We start from the raw sequence: 16,175 nt of genomic DNA, 5'->3' as shown, positions 1-16,175 counted from the left end.
TTATTTACTATTGATTTCTATGTGACTTAATGTTTCAACACATATATTTTGTGAATAAATTATGATGGATATGACGTATTGTGCTTATACTTCCTGTTCCTTTCTTCTACTTTTTTTTTCCCCCTTTTTGTCTTTTTTCGTGACTGGTAACGGGATCGCAACCCTCGGTGTCGCGCCCGTACCGCGACCAGCAACGGGGTCGCAACCCTCAGTGTCGCACCCGCACTGCACTCAACCAGTGAGCAGACCGGTCTCTATATGGGATCCAAACCCTTGACAGGAGCGCCGCAGCACTCCCAAGCGCCACACTCTGCCGAGTGCACCACCGGGCCGGCCCTTCTTCTATTTTTTTTAAAGAAACAGAATAGATTTGATAAATTATAACATCCCATCTAAGTGAAGCAAACACACATTCCCTTAAGCCACTGAACTAATTCTGAATTCCAGAAATAAAGCTGTGTCATTTACCAAAATAAGAAAGCATGGATAATGAATCAATGATCAACACAGATAACTGATGAGCTGAGGTCCCCACATACATCAAAGTGTGATGTTCACCTTCCCAGTGATAGAGAGATGGTCGGTATTCTCTACTACAGTATTCCATATAACAATGACCTTAAAAAGTGAAATTATTCTTGCTTCTGTAAGATATTAAAATCACAGAATAAATACCTTTAGGAGAGAACCCTAAAGTCGCTTTTTGTTCTCCTCATTTTACAAATAATGTCACAGTTCCAAGAAGGTAAAGACATATAACCACACACAAGCAGAGGCAAAGAGAGCCTACAACTTCTCACTGTGTTTATATATGGATTGGCTGCCCAGTAGAAACCTTCCCATCCTTTTCGCATTCTTATTCAAAACCTTTTCTGCTTATGTCTCTTTGAAAAACATTGCCTTTTTGAAAGTAGCAAATTATAATGCAAGAAAAATAACATTACCATACTGTTGCCAGTCCACAGAGGGGGGTAAGTGCCGCCACAGAATAAGGTTGTTTAGATGATTTAAGTAGGAAGGTAGGGAATGAAAACCCTTCTGATTATACCACACCTAAAAAAGAAAGAAAATTTGATGGCTCTCATGAAATTAGTTCTTAAGTCTATTTGTCTGCTATTCTCTGGCACAGGGAACACAAGTGTCAATTAACTTCCATGGCACCTGAATGCAGAACTCAAAGTACTGTTCCTGCAAGGCTGACAGTAAGCAGTCAATTCCAGTCTGCTAATTTTATATTTATCTCAAGCATATAATTTACAGCTAAAAATAGATTAATTTTCCCCAGGACAAATGTGAATGTTGCTCTATAATTATATTCTCACAGACGAAAAGAAACTGAAGCCCATCTTTTTTTTTTTTTTTTCCCAGTTGGGGGGTTAATGAAATTTGACCTGCAAATTAAAAGCATGGAAGATGATCAGAAAAAAACGATTACTTTCAAATTAATAACTGAACATGGAACATTATTTCTCAAAATAAATAGAACTGAATATTTGCTGAAAATAAAGTAACATGCCTGTCAGATAGAAGAAAGGCAAGGGAGAAAATAAGAGAAAGACAATGTTATTAAACGTGAGATAATCATAAAAAATACTAATCAAATCATCAGTATCTATATTTCAAAATATCAGTATTTTAATAAAAAATGAAAAATAGATGCTCAGTTTGGAAAGCTCGTGAGTGTCCTGAAGAAGTATAACTGGTGCATTTTGGTCTTAATTCAACTGACGGAACAGCTTATTTCTCTAGAAAACATTGCCTTTTGGGACAGACAATCCACTTTGTAGAATTTAGAGCATCCCCACAGAAAGTTAATGCTGGGAAGAACCTGTTCAAGTTCTCATAAAAGTTTATGCAAAGTTAGGACCAGATATCAAGTCCCTTAGCTTCCAATTTATTCTCCTTTCACCCCATCATACTATGAACAATTGATTTTTAGCCAGGGTGCCATGTAGCAGGTGTTGTATCCACAGGAGCAGGTAAGTAATAAATATGCTCATGTTAACAAAATGTACTGCACCCATAAAATGGAATACTATTCAGCCATAAAAAGAAATGAAGTTCTGCCACATGCTACACCAAGGATGCATCTTGGAAACGTTGTGCTAAGTGAAATAAGCCAGACACAAAAGGACAAGTACTATATGAGTCCACTTATGTGAAATACCTAAAATAGGTGTTGGGGCCCAGAAAGCAAAACCCCAAAGTGAAGGCTTCAGAAGCAGCCTCAAAAGCACAGTTGTCCTCCTGTCTCTCAGCCTCATTCTCCCCTGAGGCAAGTCATAGAAACCAGATCCTTCTTCCCCAAGTTGGGTCAGAGGGATGCTCTGATCCTACCCCTCACCTCTCTGTCTTGGAGCTGGCCATAAAGAAATTCTCTTACTTACCTTGTCTAGGTCATAAGACCCCCGTTCCAGAAAGGGTCCTGCCCCATACCCTGGAGGAATGAATACTACACAGAGAGACCGAGAAGAATCTGGACAGACAGGCCTTGCTGGGTTTCCCCACTGAGACTATTAGCATTAGAGCACGCTTTTCTTATCCAATCACATTTCTACATGGCTGTGCCTGCTTCATGGAACCGAGGCATAAATATGGACAATTTTCCATATATACTTTGGTCTTTATTCTGAAGGGCCCCATGCCACACAAAACTATGACATAAAATTTGTTATGCCTTTTCTTCATATTCATCTGAAGGTGATTTTTCAGAGAACATTCAGGGAGTTGAAGGCAATGTCTTTCCCTGGCCCCCACATAGGCAAATTCAAAAAGACATAAGTACATTAGAGGTTACCAGGGGCTGCGGAGAGGGAGAAATGGGAAATTATTTAATGGCTACACAGAGAAATGGTTACAGAAACTATTTCTTCATGGTTACAGGTTGCTCGGAGTGATGAAAAAAATTTGGAAATAGAGGTGATGGTCATACAACATTGTGAAATAATTAATGCCACTGATCTGTACACTTAAAAATGGTAAAATTGGCAAATTTTATGTTATATATGTTTAACTACAATAAAAAAATTAAGATATCTTTTTAGGTAACTATTTTGATACTTCTCCCTTATTTACACTAGCATTAGCCAGTCAATTAAGACAAAGGCAGGATTAAACACCATGAAAGAATTTAAGTACAAGATGAAAAAAACACATTCTAGCATAAAATTAAACACCCATCACCACTGTTTCTGCTGTGCTAACAACCACAGCTACATCCACAGTAAGCAAACGAGATGCTAGAACACGCACCAGCAAGAAAACAATAGGATGAAAAACCAGAAAAATGTCAAAAATGTCGTAATGTCTCAACAAGCTGGCAAATAGTTAGTCCAACTACAGACAATGGAGCCAGCGCCAGACACGATGGAGAGCAAAGGTTTTAGTTCCTTGACTCTGACTCTGCCTCAAAACACAAATACATGAAGACCTGCTGCTGCTCGGGCTCAGGCTGAAGGGATGGGAGAATTCAAGAAGCAGCATCTGAACAGTGGTGCCGGGGTGAGGGGGAGGAAGAAAATGGGGAGATGTAGTCAGAGGATACAAAGCAGCAGATACGTAGAAGGAACAAGGCTAGAGACCTCGTGTACAACCTGAAGACTATAAATACCATACAATACCATTGTATAGTATTTGGGGTTTTTCATAAATAAGTAGATTTTTGTCACACAGAAAAGTAACTATGTGAGATAACAGATATATTAATTTTCTTCATTATAGCAACCATTATACTATCTATACATATCCTATAACATTATCTTGTAATCCTCAAATATACACAATAACAAGTATTTCACATAAAAAAAACCCTGCTACACAAGACAGTGTTCCCTAATTCTTTCTCAGATAATGCACTTCATTTGCAATTCAGGAAGCAGACCCCCTATTTCTTAACACCACTCACCCCTTTTTTCAAATATTTTCTTAAGTTCAAGGAGAAGAAATGCAGCTGAGACTTGCTAACCACAGAGCCCAGGACGTTCGTGAGTGCACAAGGCTATGCCGAAACAGAGTGGATCGTGTCACACACAAAAATTAAAATCTAAAGCAACTTAGACACAATTCTCAAAGTTGGGTAAAGCGTGAGTTCCTTTGGTGAAGTCCACACTGAACTGAAAGAGCTCCCATCACATGTCAAGAGGCATGTCCACCTCCTCCACCAATGCAGAGATCCTCCTCCACTCAGCTCTGCACTGTCACCCTCGGGGACCCTCTCACACACACCCCTACACAGGCACCAGCCATAGGATTCTGTTAAAGTCAAGGGAGAGGTTAATATAGTAGAAAACCCACTGCTATGGAAGCTGGAAGCTCCCATTAACCCTGCCTGTGACCCTCCTCTCCTCCCCGTCTTGGATGCCCTTAACTCTTTAGCTGGAGGGAAAAAGTAGGAGAGACTACAGTAGTCTTACTGCCTCGGATCAGGGGTTTTCAAATTTTGTTTCACGTTGTTTCATTTGTTTGTTTTAATTTTTGTTTTAAAAGCAGGGTGATTTTTTTTTTTTTCCAGCATAAAAATGACACATACAACAGTACAGAAATCAAAGTGGAGCTGGGGAGACAGGAGCTGCCTGCTCAGCCCCCCTTGCTCACCCTCTCTGGGCACTGGGACTTCTGCTCTTGACTGCATCAGAGGCCCCAGTTCTTCACCATTCCTGCACCCATGCCCTTAGCCATGTGGCTTTTGTCCCCTCTCATTCTGAGCTTGACAGAATATAACACAAGCAGAAGTTTAAAAAGCACATGCATCTTCCGGCAAGCCCTCTGTGCTTCGGCTGTCACCACGGGAGCATGGCCGGGCTAACCTGCTGGAGGATAAGACACAGGGACAGAGCTGAGTCCTCACTATCATCCCAGTTGGAGCCAAGAGCTGGCCAGCCACTGTCAGCTCAGGCCAGCCTAAAGTAGCAGATCCTCGCAGACACAAGAGCTCGGTGAATGTCTATTGTTGAGGCCACTGAGATTTGTAATTGTTATTCTACAGCATTATTGTGTCAATAGATAACTGATACTGCCACTGGCACAGGAATGGGGTGTTATTGAAACAAAAACTGAAAATTTTGGCATTGGTTTTGAGATCAGCAAATGGGAGGCAAAGATACAGTTAGAAGAGTCTGGAAATAGTTGAGAAAACTGTTAGGAATGCTGGGGGTGGGGATGAGAAGAAAGCTGCTGTAGATAACAAAAAAGGCAATCCATATTAGCAGTGTCAGAACATTTGATAAAACTGTCATCTATGCTAACTTTGAAGGTAGAAGTTGTGACCAATAAACATTTTAGTGGGTTTGGAGAACTCTAGGCAAAATGCTAAAAAAACATGGACTAAGAATAAAGATGAAGGGTGTGGCTGGGCAAAGTTTGCTAAGGTCACTGAGGGAGTAACAGTGCCAAGGGACCCTCTCAGGGACAAAAGGGCTTCCAGGAACCTGAGGGGTTGCCACCAGTACCCTGACATTCCCAAAATACCAGTAATTAATTTCGGAGAAGGCAACAGGTCTCAACAAGCGTTGTGGGTGAGGCTTGTGGACCTCAGGTAGGTAAACAGAAAGCCTAGAGTGCTGCATCGGAGCTCCACGGAGAAGGCACCCAGGATGGACTAAATGTAAACAGGCTCTGAGAGCCCAGCTTTCCACAGCAGGAAGCAGGTGGAGAAGTTGCTCAAAAGGCCTATTTCCAAATTACCTCTTCACAGTCTCCTCTGGAAGAGGAAACACTTGGCAGAGAGTCCACTGTAGATGATGGACTGGAGCATTCACAGGAGGCAGACCCAGGGCTGAGCTGAGGAGCATCCCACATCCAGGACCACCCGGCACCACTTGCTGACCACACCCCACACAGCTCAGCCCACAGACTCATGAGCTAAAGGCATGTTTATTGTTGATGCTACTGAGGGTTTACAGGTGTTTGCTATATGCCATTATTTTGTCGATCAATGATTCATTCACACAGTTCCAAGGAACAGAGTTTAAAATGTTCTTGAACTCTTTTTCCCTGGGAGAGGTTTTATGAATTCTTTAAGTAAGCAATGTGTACTTTATGATGACCTTAAAATTAGCGGAGTTCAGGATACGGAAAATGTGGTATATCTACACAATGGAATACTACTCAGCTATAAAAACTAATGAAATACTGCCATTTNGGCAAGTCATAGAAACCAGATCCTTCTTCCCCAAGTTGGGTCAGAGGGATGCTCTGATCCTACCCCTCACCTCTCTGTCTTGGAGCTGGCCATAAAGAAATTCTCTTACTTACCTTGTCTAGGTCATAAGACCCCCGTTCCAGAAAGGGTCCTGCCCCATACCCTGGAGGAATGAATACTACACAGAGAGACCGAGAAGAATCTGGACAGACAGGCCTTGCTGGGTTTCCCCACTGAGACTATTAGCATTAGAGCACGCTTTTCTTATCCAATCACATTTCTACATGGCTGTGCCTGCTTCATGGAACCGAGGCATAAATATGGACAATTTTCCATATATACTTTGGTCTTTATTCTGAAGGGCCCCATGCCACACAAAACTATGACATAAAATTTGTTATGCCTTTTCTTCATATTCATCTGAAGGTGATTTTTCAGGTGATTTTTCAGAGAACATTCAGGGAGTTGAAGGCAATGTCTTTCCCTGGCCCCCACATAGGCAAATTCAAAAAGACATAAGTACATTAGAGGTTACCAGGGGCTGCGGAGAGGGAGAAATGGGAAATTATTTAATGGCTACACAGAGAAATGGTTACAGAAACTATTTCTTCATGGTTACAGGTTGCTCGGAGTGATGAAAAAAATTTGGAAATAGAGGTGATGGTCATACAACATTGTGAAATAATTAATGCCACTGATCTGTACACTTAAAAATGGTAAAATTGGCAAATTTTATGTTATATATGTTTAACTACAATAAAAAAATTAAGATATCTTTTTAGGTAACTATTTTGATACTTCTCCCTTATTTACACTAGCATTAGCCAGTCAATTAAGACAAAGGCAGGATTAAACACCATGAAAGAATTTAAGTACAAGATGAAAAAAACACATTCTAGCATAAAATTAAACACCCATCACCACTGTTTCTGCTGTGCTAACAACCACAGCTACATCCACAGTAAGCAAACGAGATGCTAGAACACGCACCAGCAAGAAAACAATAGGATGAAAAACCAGAAAAATGTCAAAAATGTCGTAATGTCTCAACAAGCTGGCAAATAGTTAGTCCAACTACAGACAATGGAGCCAGCGCCAGACACGATGGAGAGCAAAGGTTTTAGTTCCTTGACTCTGACTCTGCCTCAAAACACAAATACATGAAGACCTGCTGCTGCTCGGGCTCAGGCTGAAGGGATGGGAGAATTCAAGAAGCAGCATCTGAACAGTGGTGCCGGGGTGAGGGGGAGGAAGAAAATGGGGAGATGTAGTCAGAGGATACAAAGCAGCAGATACGTAGAAGGAACAAGGCTAGAGACCTCGTGTACAACCTGAAGACTATAAATACCATACAATACCATTGTATAGTATTTGGGGTTTTTCATAAATAAGTAGATTTTTGTCACACAGAAAAGTAACTATGTGAGATAACAGATATATTAATTTTCTTCATTATAGCAACCATTATACTATCTATACATATCCTATAACATTATCTTGTAATCCTCAAATATACACAATAACAAGTATTTCACATAAAAAAAACCCTGCTACACAAGACAGTGTTCCCTAATTCTTTCTCAGATAATGCACTTCATTTGCAATTCAGGAAGCAGACCCCCTATTTCTTAACACCACTCACCCCTTTTTTCAAATATTTTCTTAAGTTCAAGGAGAAGAAATGCAGCTGAGACTTGCTAACCACAGAGCCCAGGACGTTCGTGAGTGCACAAGGCTATGCCGAAACAGAGTGGATCGTGTCACACACAAAAATTAAAATCTAAAGCAACTTAGACACAATTCTCAAAGTTGGGTAAAGCGTGAGTTCCTTTGGTGAAGTCCACACTGAACTGAAAGAGCTCCCATCACATGTCAAGAGGCATGTCCACCTCCTCCACCAATGCAGAGATCCTCCTCCACTCAGCTCTGCACTGTCACCCTCGGGGACCCTCTCACACACACCCCTACACAGGCACCAGCCATAGGATTCTGTTAAAGTCAAGGGAGAGGTTAATATAGTAGAAAACCCACTGCTATGGAAGCTGGAAGCTCCCATTAACCCTGCCTGTGACCCTCCTCTCCTCCCCGTCTTGGATGCCCTTAACTCTTTAGCTGGAGGGAAAAAGTAGGAGAGACTACAGTAGTCTTACTGCCTCGGATCAGGGGTTTTCAAATTTTGTTTCACGTTGTTTCATTTGTTTGTTTTAATTTTTGTTTTAAAAGCAGGGTGATTTTTTTTTTTCCCCAGCATAAAAATGACACATACAACAGTACAGAAATCAAAGTGGAGCTGGGGAGACAGGAGCTGCCTGCTCAGCCCCCCTTGCTCACCCTCTCTGGGCACTGGGACTTCTGCTCTTGACTGCATCAGAGGCCCCAGTTCTTCACCATTCCTGCACCCATGCCCTTAGCCATGTGGCTTTTGTCCCCTCTCATTCTGAGCTTGACAGAATATAACACAAGCAGAAGTTTAAAAAGCACATGCATCTTCCGGCAAGCCCTCTGTGCTTCTGCTGTCACCACGGGAGCATGGCCGGGCTAACCTGCTGGAGGATAAGACACAGGGACAGAGCTGAGTCCTCACTATCATCCCAGTTGGAGCCAAGAGCTGGCCAGCCACTGTCAGCTCAGGCCAGCCTAAAGTAGCAGATCCTCGCAGACACAAGAGCTCGGTGAATGTCTATTGTTGAGGCCACTGAGATTTGTAATTGCTATTATACAGCATTATTGTGTCAATAGATAACTGATACTGCCACTGGCACAGGAATGGGGTGTTATTGAAACAAAAACTGAAAATTTTGGCATTGGTTTTGAGATCAGCAAATGGGAGGCAAAGATACAGTTAGAAGAGTCTGGAAATAGTTGAGAAAACTGTTAGGAACGCTGGGGGTGGGGATGAGAAGAAAGCTGCTGTAGATAACAAAAAAGGCAATCCATATTAGCAGTGTCAGAACATTTGATAAAACTGTCATCTATGCTAACTTTGAAGGTAGAAGTTGTGACCAATAAACATTTTAGTGGGTTTGGAGAACTCTAGGCAAAATGCTAAAAAAACATGGACTAAGAATAAAGATGAAGGGTGTGGCTGGGCAAAGTTTGCTAAGGTCACTGAGGGAGTAACAGTGCCAAGGGACCCTCTCAGGGACAAAAGGGCTTCCAGGAACCTGAGGGGTTGCCACCAGTACCCTGACATTCCCAAAATACCAGTAATTAATTTCGGAGAAGGCAACAGGTCTCAACAAGCGTTGTGGGTGAGGCTTGTGGACCTCAGGTAGGTAAACAGAAAGCCTAGAGTGCTGCATCGGAGCTCCACGGAGAAGGCACCCAGGATGGACTAAATGTAAACAGGCTCTGAGAGCCCAGCTTTCCACAGCAGGAAGCAGGTGGAGAAGTTGCTCAAAAGGCCTATTTCCAAATTACCTCTTCACAGTCTCCTCTGGAAGAGGAAACACTTGGCAGAGAGTCCACTGTAGATGATGGACTGGAGCATTCACAGGAGGCAGACCCAGGGCTGAGCTGAGGAGCATCCCACATCCAGGACCACCCGGCACCACTTGCTGACCACACCCCACACAGCTCAGCCCACAGACTCATGAGCTAAAGGCATGTTTATTGTTGATGCTACTGAGGGTTTACAGGTGTTTGCTATATGCCATTATTTTGTCGATCAATGATTCATTCACACAGTTCCAAGGAACAGAGTTTAAAATGTTCTTGAACTCTTTTTCCCTGGGAGAGGTTTTATGAATTCTTTAAGTAAGCAATGTGTACTTTATGATGACCTTAAAATTAGCGGAGTTCAGGATACGGAAAATGTGGTATATCTACACAATGGAATACTACTCAGCTATAAAAACGAATGAAATACTGCCATTTGCAACAACATGGATGGACCTTGAGAGAATAATATTGAGTGAAACGAGTCAGGCAGAGAAAAAGAAATACAACATGTTCTCACTTATTTGTGGGAGCTAAAAAAAAATAATAATAATAACCTGCCAGCCCATAAGTCGGAAAGTGATAAAGTCCAGTAAGTGAAACAGGAAGCTAATCTCCTTTTAGGAACATATTATGACACCTCGATACAGACCTTTCATCTCAGGAATCATGAGTAATAGCTCCTCAGAAAAGTAACTAAGTAGCTGTAATAATAAAAAAAGTCACTCCATGGATATTCAAATGTGTAAAATTTCATTGGAGAACAGAATGCATGCAAAAAAGTAAGAGGAGCAAAGTGTTCAGCCTTTGATCTGTAGTGTGCACATTCTAAAGGATGTTTTGATTAAACAAACTGAATGCTCAGGACATGAATGATATAACTTAAAGTTTCCATGACAGACGTTCCACAGTATAATGAATCACACAGTAAACCTATTCGTATGCTAATTTTCCATTTTTCCTTCAATAGGAGTATGAAAATCATACCATCTATGTCTTATGAATGTGGCCTAAAGGCTGAAGGAAAGGCTGCTCATTAATTACTGAGGTTTTATGCAGCCATGTGACATGACATCAGCCTCCAGCAGCCTCCAGTGGGTTTTCGGATAATGGATTGCCCTTTCTGCCTCACCGCAATATCGAATTCCTGGGCTTCCTGGGAAGAAGCCCAGTCACTCAAGGGCCAGATGCAATTCATTTGCATGCCTGTGCCTGGCAAAGAACATGTCAAACAACATTAAAAATTCTAGAAACCAACACTCAAACACATAAGTACAGAAGACTAAACAAAGACAAAAAGGAACAGGTGACAGAAGAACACATGAGTCACCAGCCCCTCATCCCTGGCCAAGAGAGCCATGTCCTGGATGTCTGAAAGAAGAGACACAACCATCTACTGAGAATAAGAAGGACTAGAATTTGTACAGATTAAAAAATCAAAATATACTTTGAGGAAATCAGATTCCTTCTACAAATTGGGTATATTTTCACAATGACCACATAATATGTTCCAATTATGCTAGCAAATGCATTTTCGATTATTTTTCTATTAAGCTATGAACGATGATATTTTCATATCGAGCTATAAATCTTCTCAAGTGCGTTACCTGTAAAGGAAGAGAAATTTGAATAAACCACAGCTGAAGGAAAGATTTCTGAACAGTCCACACTATGACTTGAAATTTTCTTCCAGGATTACATTATGAAGAACGACTATTAAAATTTTCTTCAAGGATTCCATTGTGAAGTGCCCATGAAGAACCTTTATTCCACTGAGTAAACCCCCACCAGGCACAAGTCCTTATCACGAGAAGCTTTCCAGGCTCATGTGAACCGTGAAAGTCTGCACCACAGAGTAGGGAGGTGCCCTCCTGGGCTTGTTCCATTCATCCTACAACGGGCTTCTGAGGAGACGCGACACGCGCTCTCGGTCATTCACGTCACTTCCACGCTGAGGCCTCACGCTCACTCTCCCGCAGCTCACTCACCTTCCTCCCACATCCGGCTCTTTTCCAATTTCTCTCTCAGTCGTTCACCATACTATCTCCCCAGTCATGGGGACAGAAAGCTGTAATCTCTCCTCTTTCTTCATTTTAAGGTTGCGCTGACTTTTTTCCTTGGAAAAGCCTCTTAGCCGCCACTTTGGCATTCCTGCTGGTGGAGGCGTCTTTCCTCTATCCCTGTCCTCATTTCCTCCCACCTGCTCCCTGGAATCCTGCTGACTGTTTTCCTTGGAAAAGCCTCTTAGCCGCCACTTTGGCATTCCTACTGGTGGAGGCGTCTTTCCTCTATCCCTGTCCTCATTTCCTCCCACCTGCTCCCTGGAATCCACAGGCACTATTCCTAGTTCACACATAGTCTTGGCAGGGCTTGAAGATCCAGGGCCCTCAGGAGTAGTTCTGTGTAACTGCTGCTTTCTTTGTGTGAGCTCTGGGTCTATCCAATGTTCTAGATTATGAGAAGTTTAAGTTCATTTACGGAATGTCTGCTTGACTGCCAGGAAAACTAGTGATGTTTCCAGTTATTGTGACTATGGATATCTTTAAAAATAGATTATTTCCTCATTTATTTTAGATCTGTTAGGCGAAGTCCTGTCAACAAAAACGAGTAACCTAGCTGCTCTATTTCTAAACAGTCTAAACAAAAACAATTCATTTTCTCTTTCAAGGGAATGTTTACATGCAACGATGAATGCTCAGTATCAAACACTGGGATTACTTACGGTCCCCTTGTGCTCACAGACGTATTTTAATATGGAGTTTCCGTAAATACTTTCCGAAACAGGAAGAAAAAAAAAAAACACTATTACCTTTGCCAGACTTCTTGGTTTTGACATGTTTGCATTCTCTTCTTGAACTTCATCAGGGATTCGCACTCCAAAGGACCAACCTCCAAGCCTATTAACAGTAAACACTATGTTAGTGCTTCAACCAGGGAGAGAGGGACAGGACTTCTAACCAGAGGGTGCTCCACTCACAGTCACACTCGTGATAGTGGGCTTAGGACAGCAGCCAGCTGAGCATGTGTGGTCTGTGACATGACCACAGGTGCAGAGGCAGCATGCTGACAAAAGTGGCCTGGTTGTCATGCCAGGCGTTCAGGGAGGACATTGCTTATGGAAAAGGTCTGGATAAAGATGGCCACATTAGAAAGTGTCTTTATCAGAACTTCCCACTGCGTTAGGAAATGCAGGCTGTGTGAATGACATAGCTCTGATCATCAGCACTCTCATTATTTTAGTTAATGGTCATTTCCCTACAAATCCACTATTTGGAATTAGTTAGTCTGTCGATCTTTTGAGCTACCCTGGTTTGTCTTCCCTACTTGTACTTTCTTAATCTTCAATACAAATCTCGCCTGGCCCAGGAAGGCTCCAGAGTAGTTCAGTTTGGTTAGACGCTCCTTTTCTTTTGAGTTATCAAAACACTCTACATTTCCATCCATTGTACCAGTTACCATGCTGGGATTTTAATTGTCTATTTGCTAGTATTGCTTTTATGCTGCTGTGTGATTTCCTCTTGGTTAGAAGCTATATATTTTACCTACATTTGTCCATAGCCTATGTAGTATCTGCCACCTATTAAGCTTTCAGAAACATTAGAAATAAAGGTATAGGCTGGCTGGTTATCTCAACTGGTTAGAGCACAGTGCTATAACACCAAAGTCGAGGGTTCAGATCCCCATACCTGCCAACCACCAAAAAATAAAGAAAATGAACGAAAGACATGTATTAAACTTTGTTCCCCATACTGGCCAGCTGCCAAAAACAAAAAACAAAACAAACAGCAACAACAACAAAGAACTTTGTTTCCCACTCTCTGGATAAAAGGAGAGTAAAGAACCATCTTCTCCCACAGTGTCCCTACTCTCAGCAAAAATTGAGGCAAAGGAAAAAGATACCTTCCCACCTGCTTCAATTGAATTCATTCATTCAGCAGATATTGACTGAGCATCTGTCATGTCCCAGATACTATTTCAAGTTCTGGGCACACAACCTCCCCCCACCTTCAAAAAGCTAAACATCAGTGTTAGAGAAGAAAACCACCCCACTTCAAATAGCTAACAACTATCAGTGTTAGAGAAGAAAACCAGAGATTCTAGAAAATGTTTATAGACATTAAGGGGTGGGAAAGCAGACAGAGGCAGGGAAACCACCCTGGGGCAGGAGAGCTGATGTCCAGGGAGGATGATGGCATGGTGGAAAGGCAAAGATAAAAAGGGACAGTGACGGGTGATGGGGTGACCCAGGCAACATGGACAGCCTATGGGATGCCTTCATATGTGAAGCAATGTCATGCATTTGGGGGATTTAGGGAATTTGATGGTATGATGAACAGTGATGAGAAGTATCCATTCCTATCCCCCTCATCTGGACTCGCTCCCTTAGGCTCAAGGAAATTCAGCACAAAACAAAAGCTTTCCCCAAAATCACCTAAGAGGAAATTTAAGACACCACTTGAACCTGGGTTCCCATACTGGACGTTTCACAGACAAGGGAATTCTAAAAAGAGCCTATTACTTCATTATGCTGCTCACTCCTATCCTGTGTTCTCTGCAGCAGTAAAACCGCTTCTGGCTTTCCTGCTTCTACCACTGACAGAATCTCAATTGATATGATTTCCCCCAATGCTTACAACAATGAAAAAGCAGACAGGAACCTCATTAAGGCCAGCAGCATTTCTTTGGAATTTTTATGAGCACCAAGGTTAGTATTAGACTTTCTAAGTTTTTAAGAACATTAGCATTTGAAACAATAGATTTTCCAAAGTACTTCAAAGACCATGGACCCAGCAAGTGTTACGGGCACACCTTGGTCTTTCAGAAGGCACCAGCAAGTACTCCTCCACGTCGAAGCCCGAGAGATTGAGCAGCGTGTGGCCCAGGCGGTTGGTCAGGTAGGGAGCCCTGGCACTTCCATCCGGACACTTCTGTAAGTTTTCAAAGAAATAAAGTAGAAACTCAGCTATAACCTACAAACAGGTTTACTGCCATTACTTTAAACCAAATGTGACTCTTTCTAGCTTTCAATTTTTAATAAATTATCTGAGGCCTTTTACATGTTCTGATTTCTAAAATCTCTTGGAGGGTCACCTGCATTTGAAAATTATGTCAGAATTTCACTGAGACCTTTGCAGTCAATTTTATCTGAGAACTTCAAATCCTTTTCTGCATGTAAGTGTGGGCAGATTTTTAAGGACTCAAAAGAGAAAAATGTTTTTACTGTGGTGATCTTGCCTTTGATGAACCTGAGAGTAAGAAACAACTATTGGAAGCAAGACAAGCAGGAGAACTCAAAGGCATGTGCTTCCTTCCTAAGTGTCACAAGCAGAAATCAAGCAGCTCTGCTCCAGCGACTCTCTGGAGTCTCAGCACCAACCAAGAATCATGAAAGAATCACCAACGAAGGTAGGAGGTGGCCCACCCACACGGATGTCCCCTGCACTGTGATTTGTTTCTCAGAACAATTTAGGAAGGATAATACAGTAGAATAGAAAATGACTGTCTCTCTGAACGTGTCATTTCAGCTTTGAAGCTTATTTTGTCATTTTCAAAATGGAAACAAGAACAGCCTCGCCTAATGCACAGGTTTGCAGTTAGGTTCAGATACACACATATTTTACGTTCTTAATAGAAAGAATTTGGGAAAGACACTAAAAAGAATAATTGTTGTGATTATAATTCAGCCAAACTCTCACTTACATGTGAATTCTAAAAAAGTCAAACTCATAGAAACAAAGAGTAAAATGTTGGTGGTTAGAGGCAGGGACAGGGTAGGGGAAGCAGTTAGAGAAATGTTGGTCCCAGGACACAAAATTTCAGTTAGGAAGAACAGATTCAAGAGCTTTCGTGAAACATGGTGCTATAGTCAACAACAATGTACTGCATACTTGAAAATTGATGAGCGCAGATTTTGAGAGCTCTCACAACAACAAAAAAAAAAAGTGTGTGAGGTAACGCATATATTAAATAAACTATTTTAGCCATTTCAAAATGTACACATATATCAAAACTTCATTTGTATAACACAAATGCATAAAATTTCTACCTGTTAATTTAAATAAATAAGTAATTCAGCCAAACTCAATTATCTCACTCACAGACTAACATAACAACTCCTAAAGTGCCCCTGCCACTAGCTTTTTTCTCCCCAATCCACCTTACCCTGCATCAAGATATATCTTTCTAAAATGCTGTTTTCATTTAGATGACTCCCTTGCTGAAAAATTCAAGTTCTTATCAAGAATTCAAGTCCACTAGAACATGTCCTCAGCCTCTTTTTTTAACCCTTCTCTGTTCAGTTCTCCCCAAATGCACCACCCTCTGTAGTGAGCTGAATAATGANGAGGTCCTAAGAGGTCAAACAGCTGCCCAGAGATCACACTGAGGAAGGAAGGGTCTGCGAGGTCCCAGCAGGAGCCTGCCCTTGCCTGTACGGGACGGCCAGCATTACAACACTAAGTTAAAAACACTGCAGTCCTGTGAAAAGAAACTTGCCATCTCTATTAACCAGGTGAGCAAAGTATAACTTCCAGGTAACTTCTGAAACATCGAAAGTAATTTAAAGACTTCCTCAGTGCTACTCTCTTGGCTGACTGCG

At 41.8% G+C, this 16,175-nt stretch overlaps 1 protein-coding gene across 1 annotated transcript in view; it reads right to left on the bottom strand.

The window, feature by feature from the left end:
- The window catches only part of LOC103598729 (ATP-binding cassette sub-family A member 13-like), a gene marked incomplete at its 3' end in the record, with an annotated part of 258,136 nt that overhangs the window by 123,124 nt on the left and 118,837 nt on the right, over positions 1–16,175 (bottom strand). Inside the window, exons 15-17 of the mRNA XM_008582776.1 lie at positions 14,387–14,505; positions 12,387–12,474; positions 945–1,053 (exon numbers count right to left, since the gene is read on the bottom strand). Of these exons, the coding sequence (XP_008580998.1) occupies positions 945–1,053; positions 12,387–12,474; positions 14,387–14,505 (316 nt within the window). The remainder of the gene's footprint in view (positions 1–944; positions 1,054–12,386; positions 12,475–14,386; positions 14,506–16,175) is intronic.

This window comes from Galeopterus variegatus, unplaced genomic scaffold (genome assembly GCF_000696425.1).
Source record: "Galeopterus variegatus unplaced genomic scaffold, G_variegatus-3.0.2 Scaffold2722, whole genome shotgun sequence".
Taxonomy (NCBI): domain Eukaryota; kingdom Metazoa; phylum Chordata; class Mammalia; order Dermoptera; family Cynocephalidae; genus Galeopterus; species Galeopterus variegatus.
Note: the sequence above shows the minus strand (reverse complement) of the source record. Positions and strands in the feature narration are given on the sequence as shown.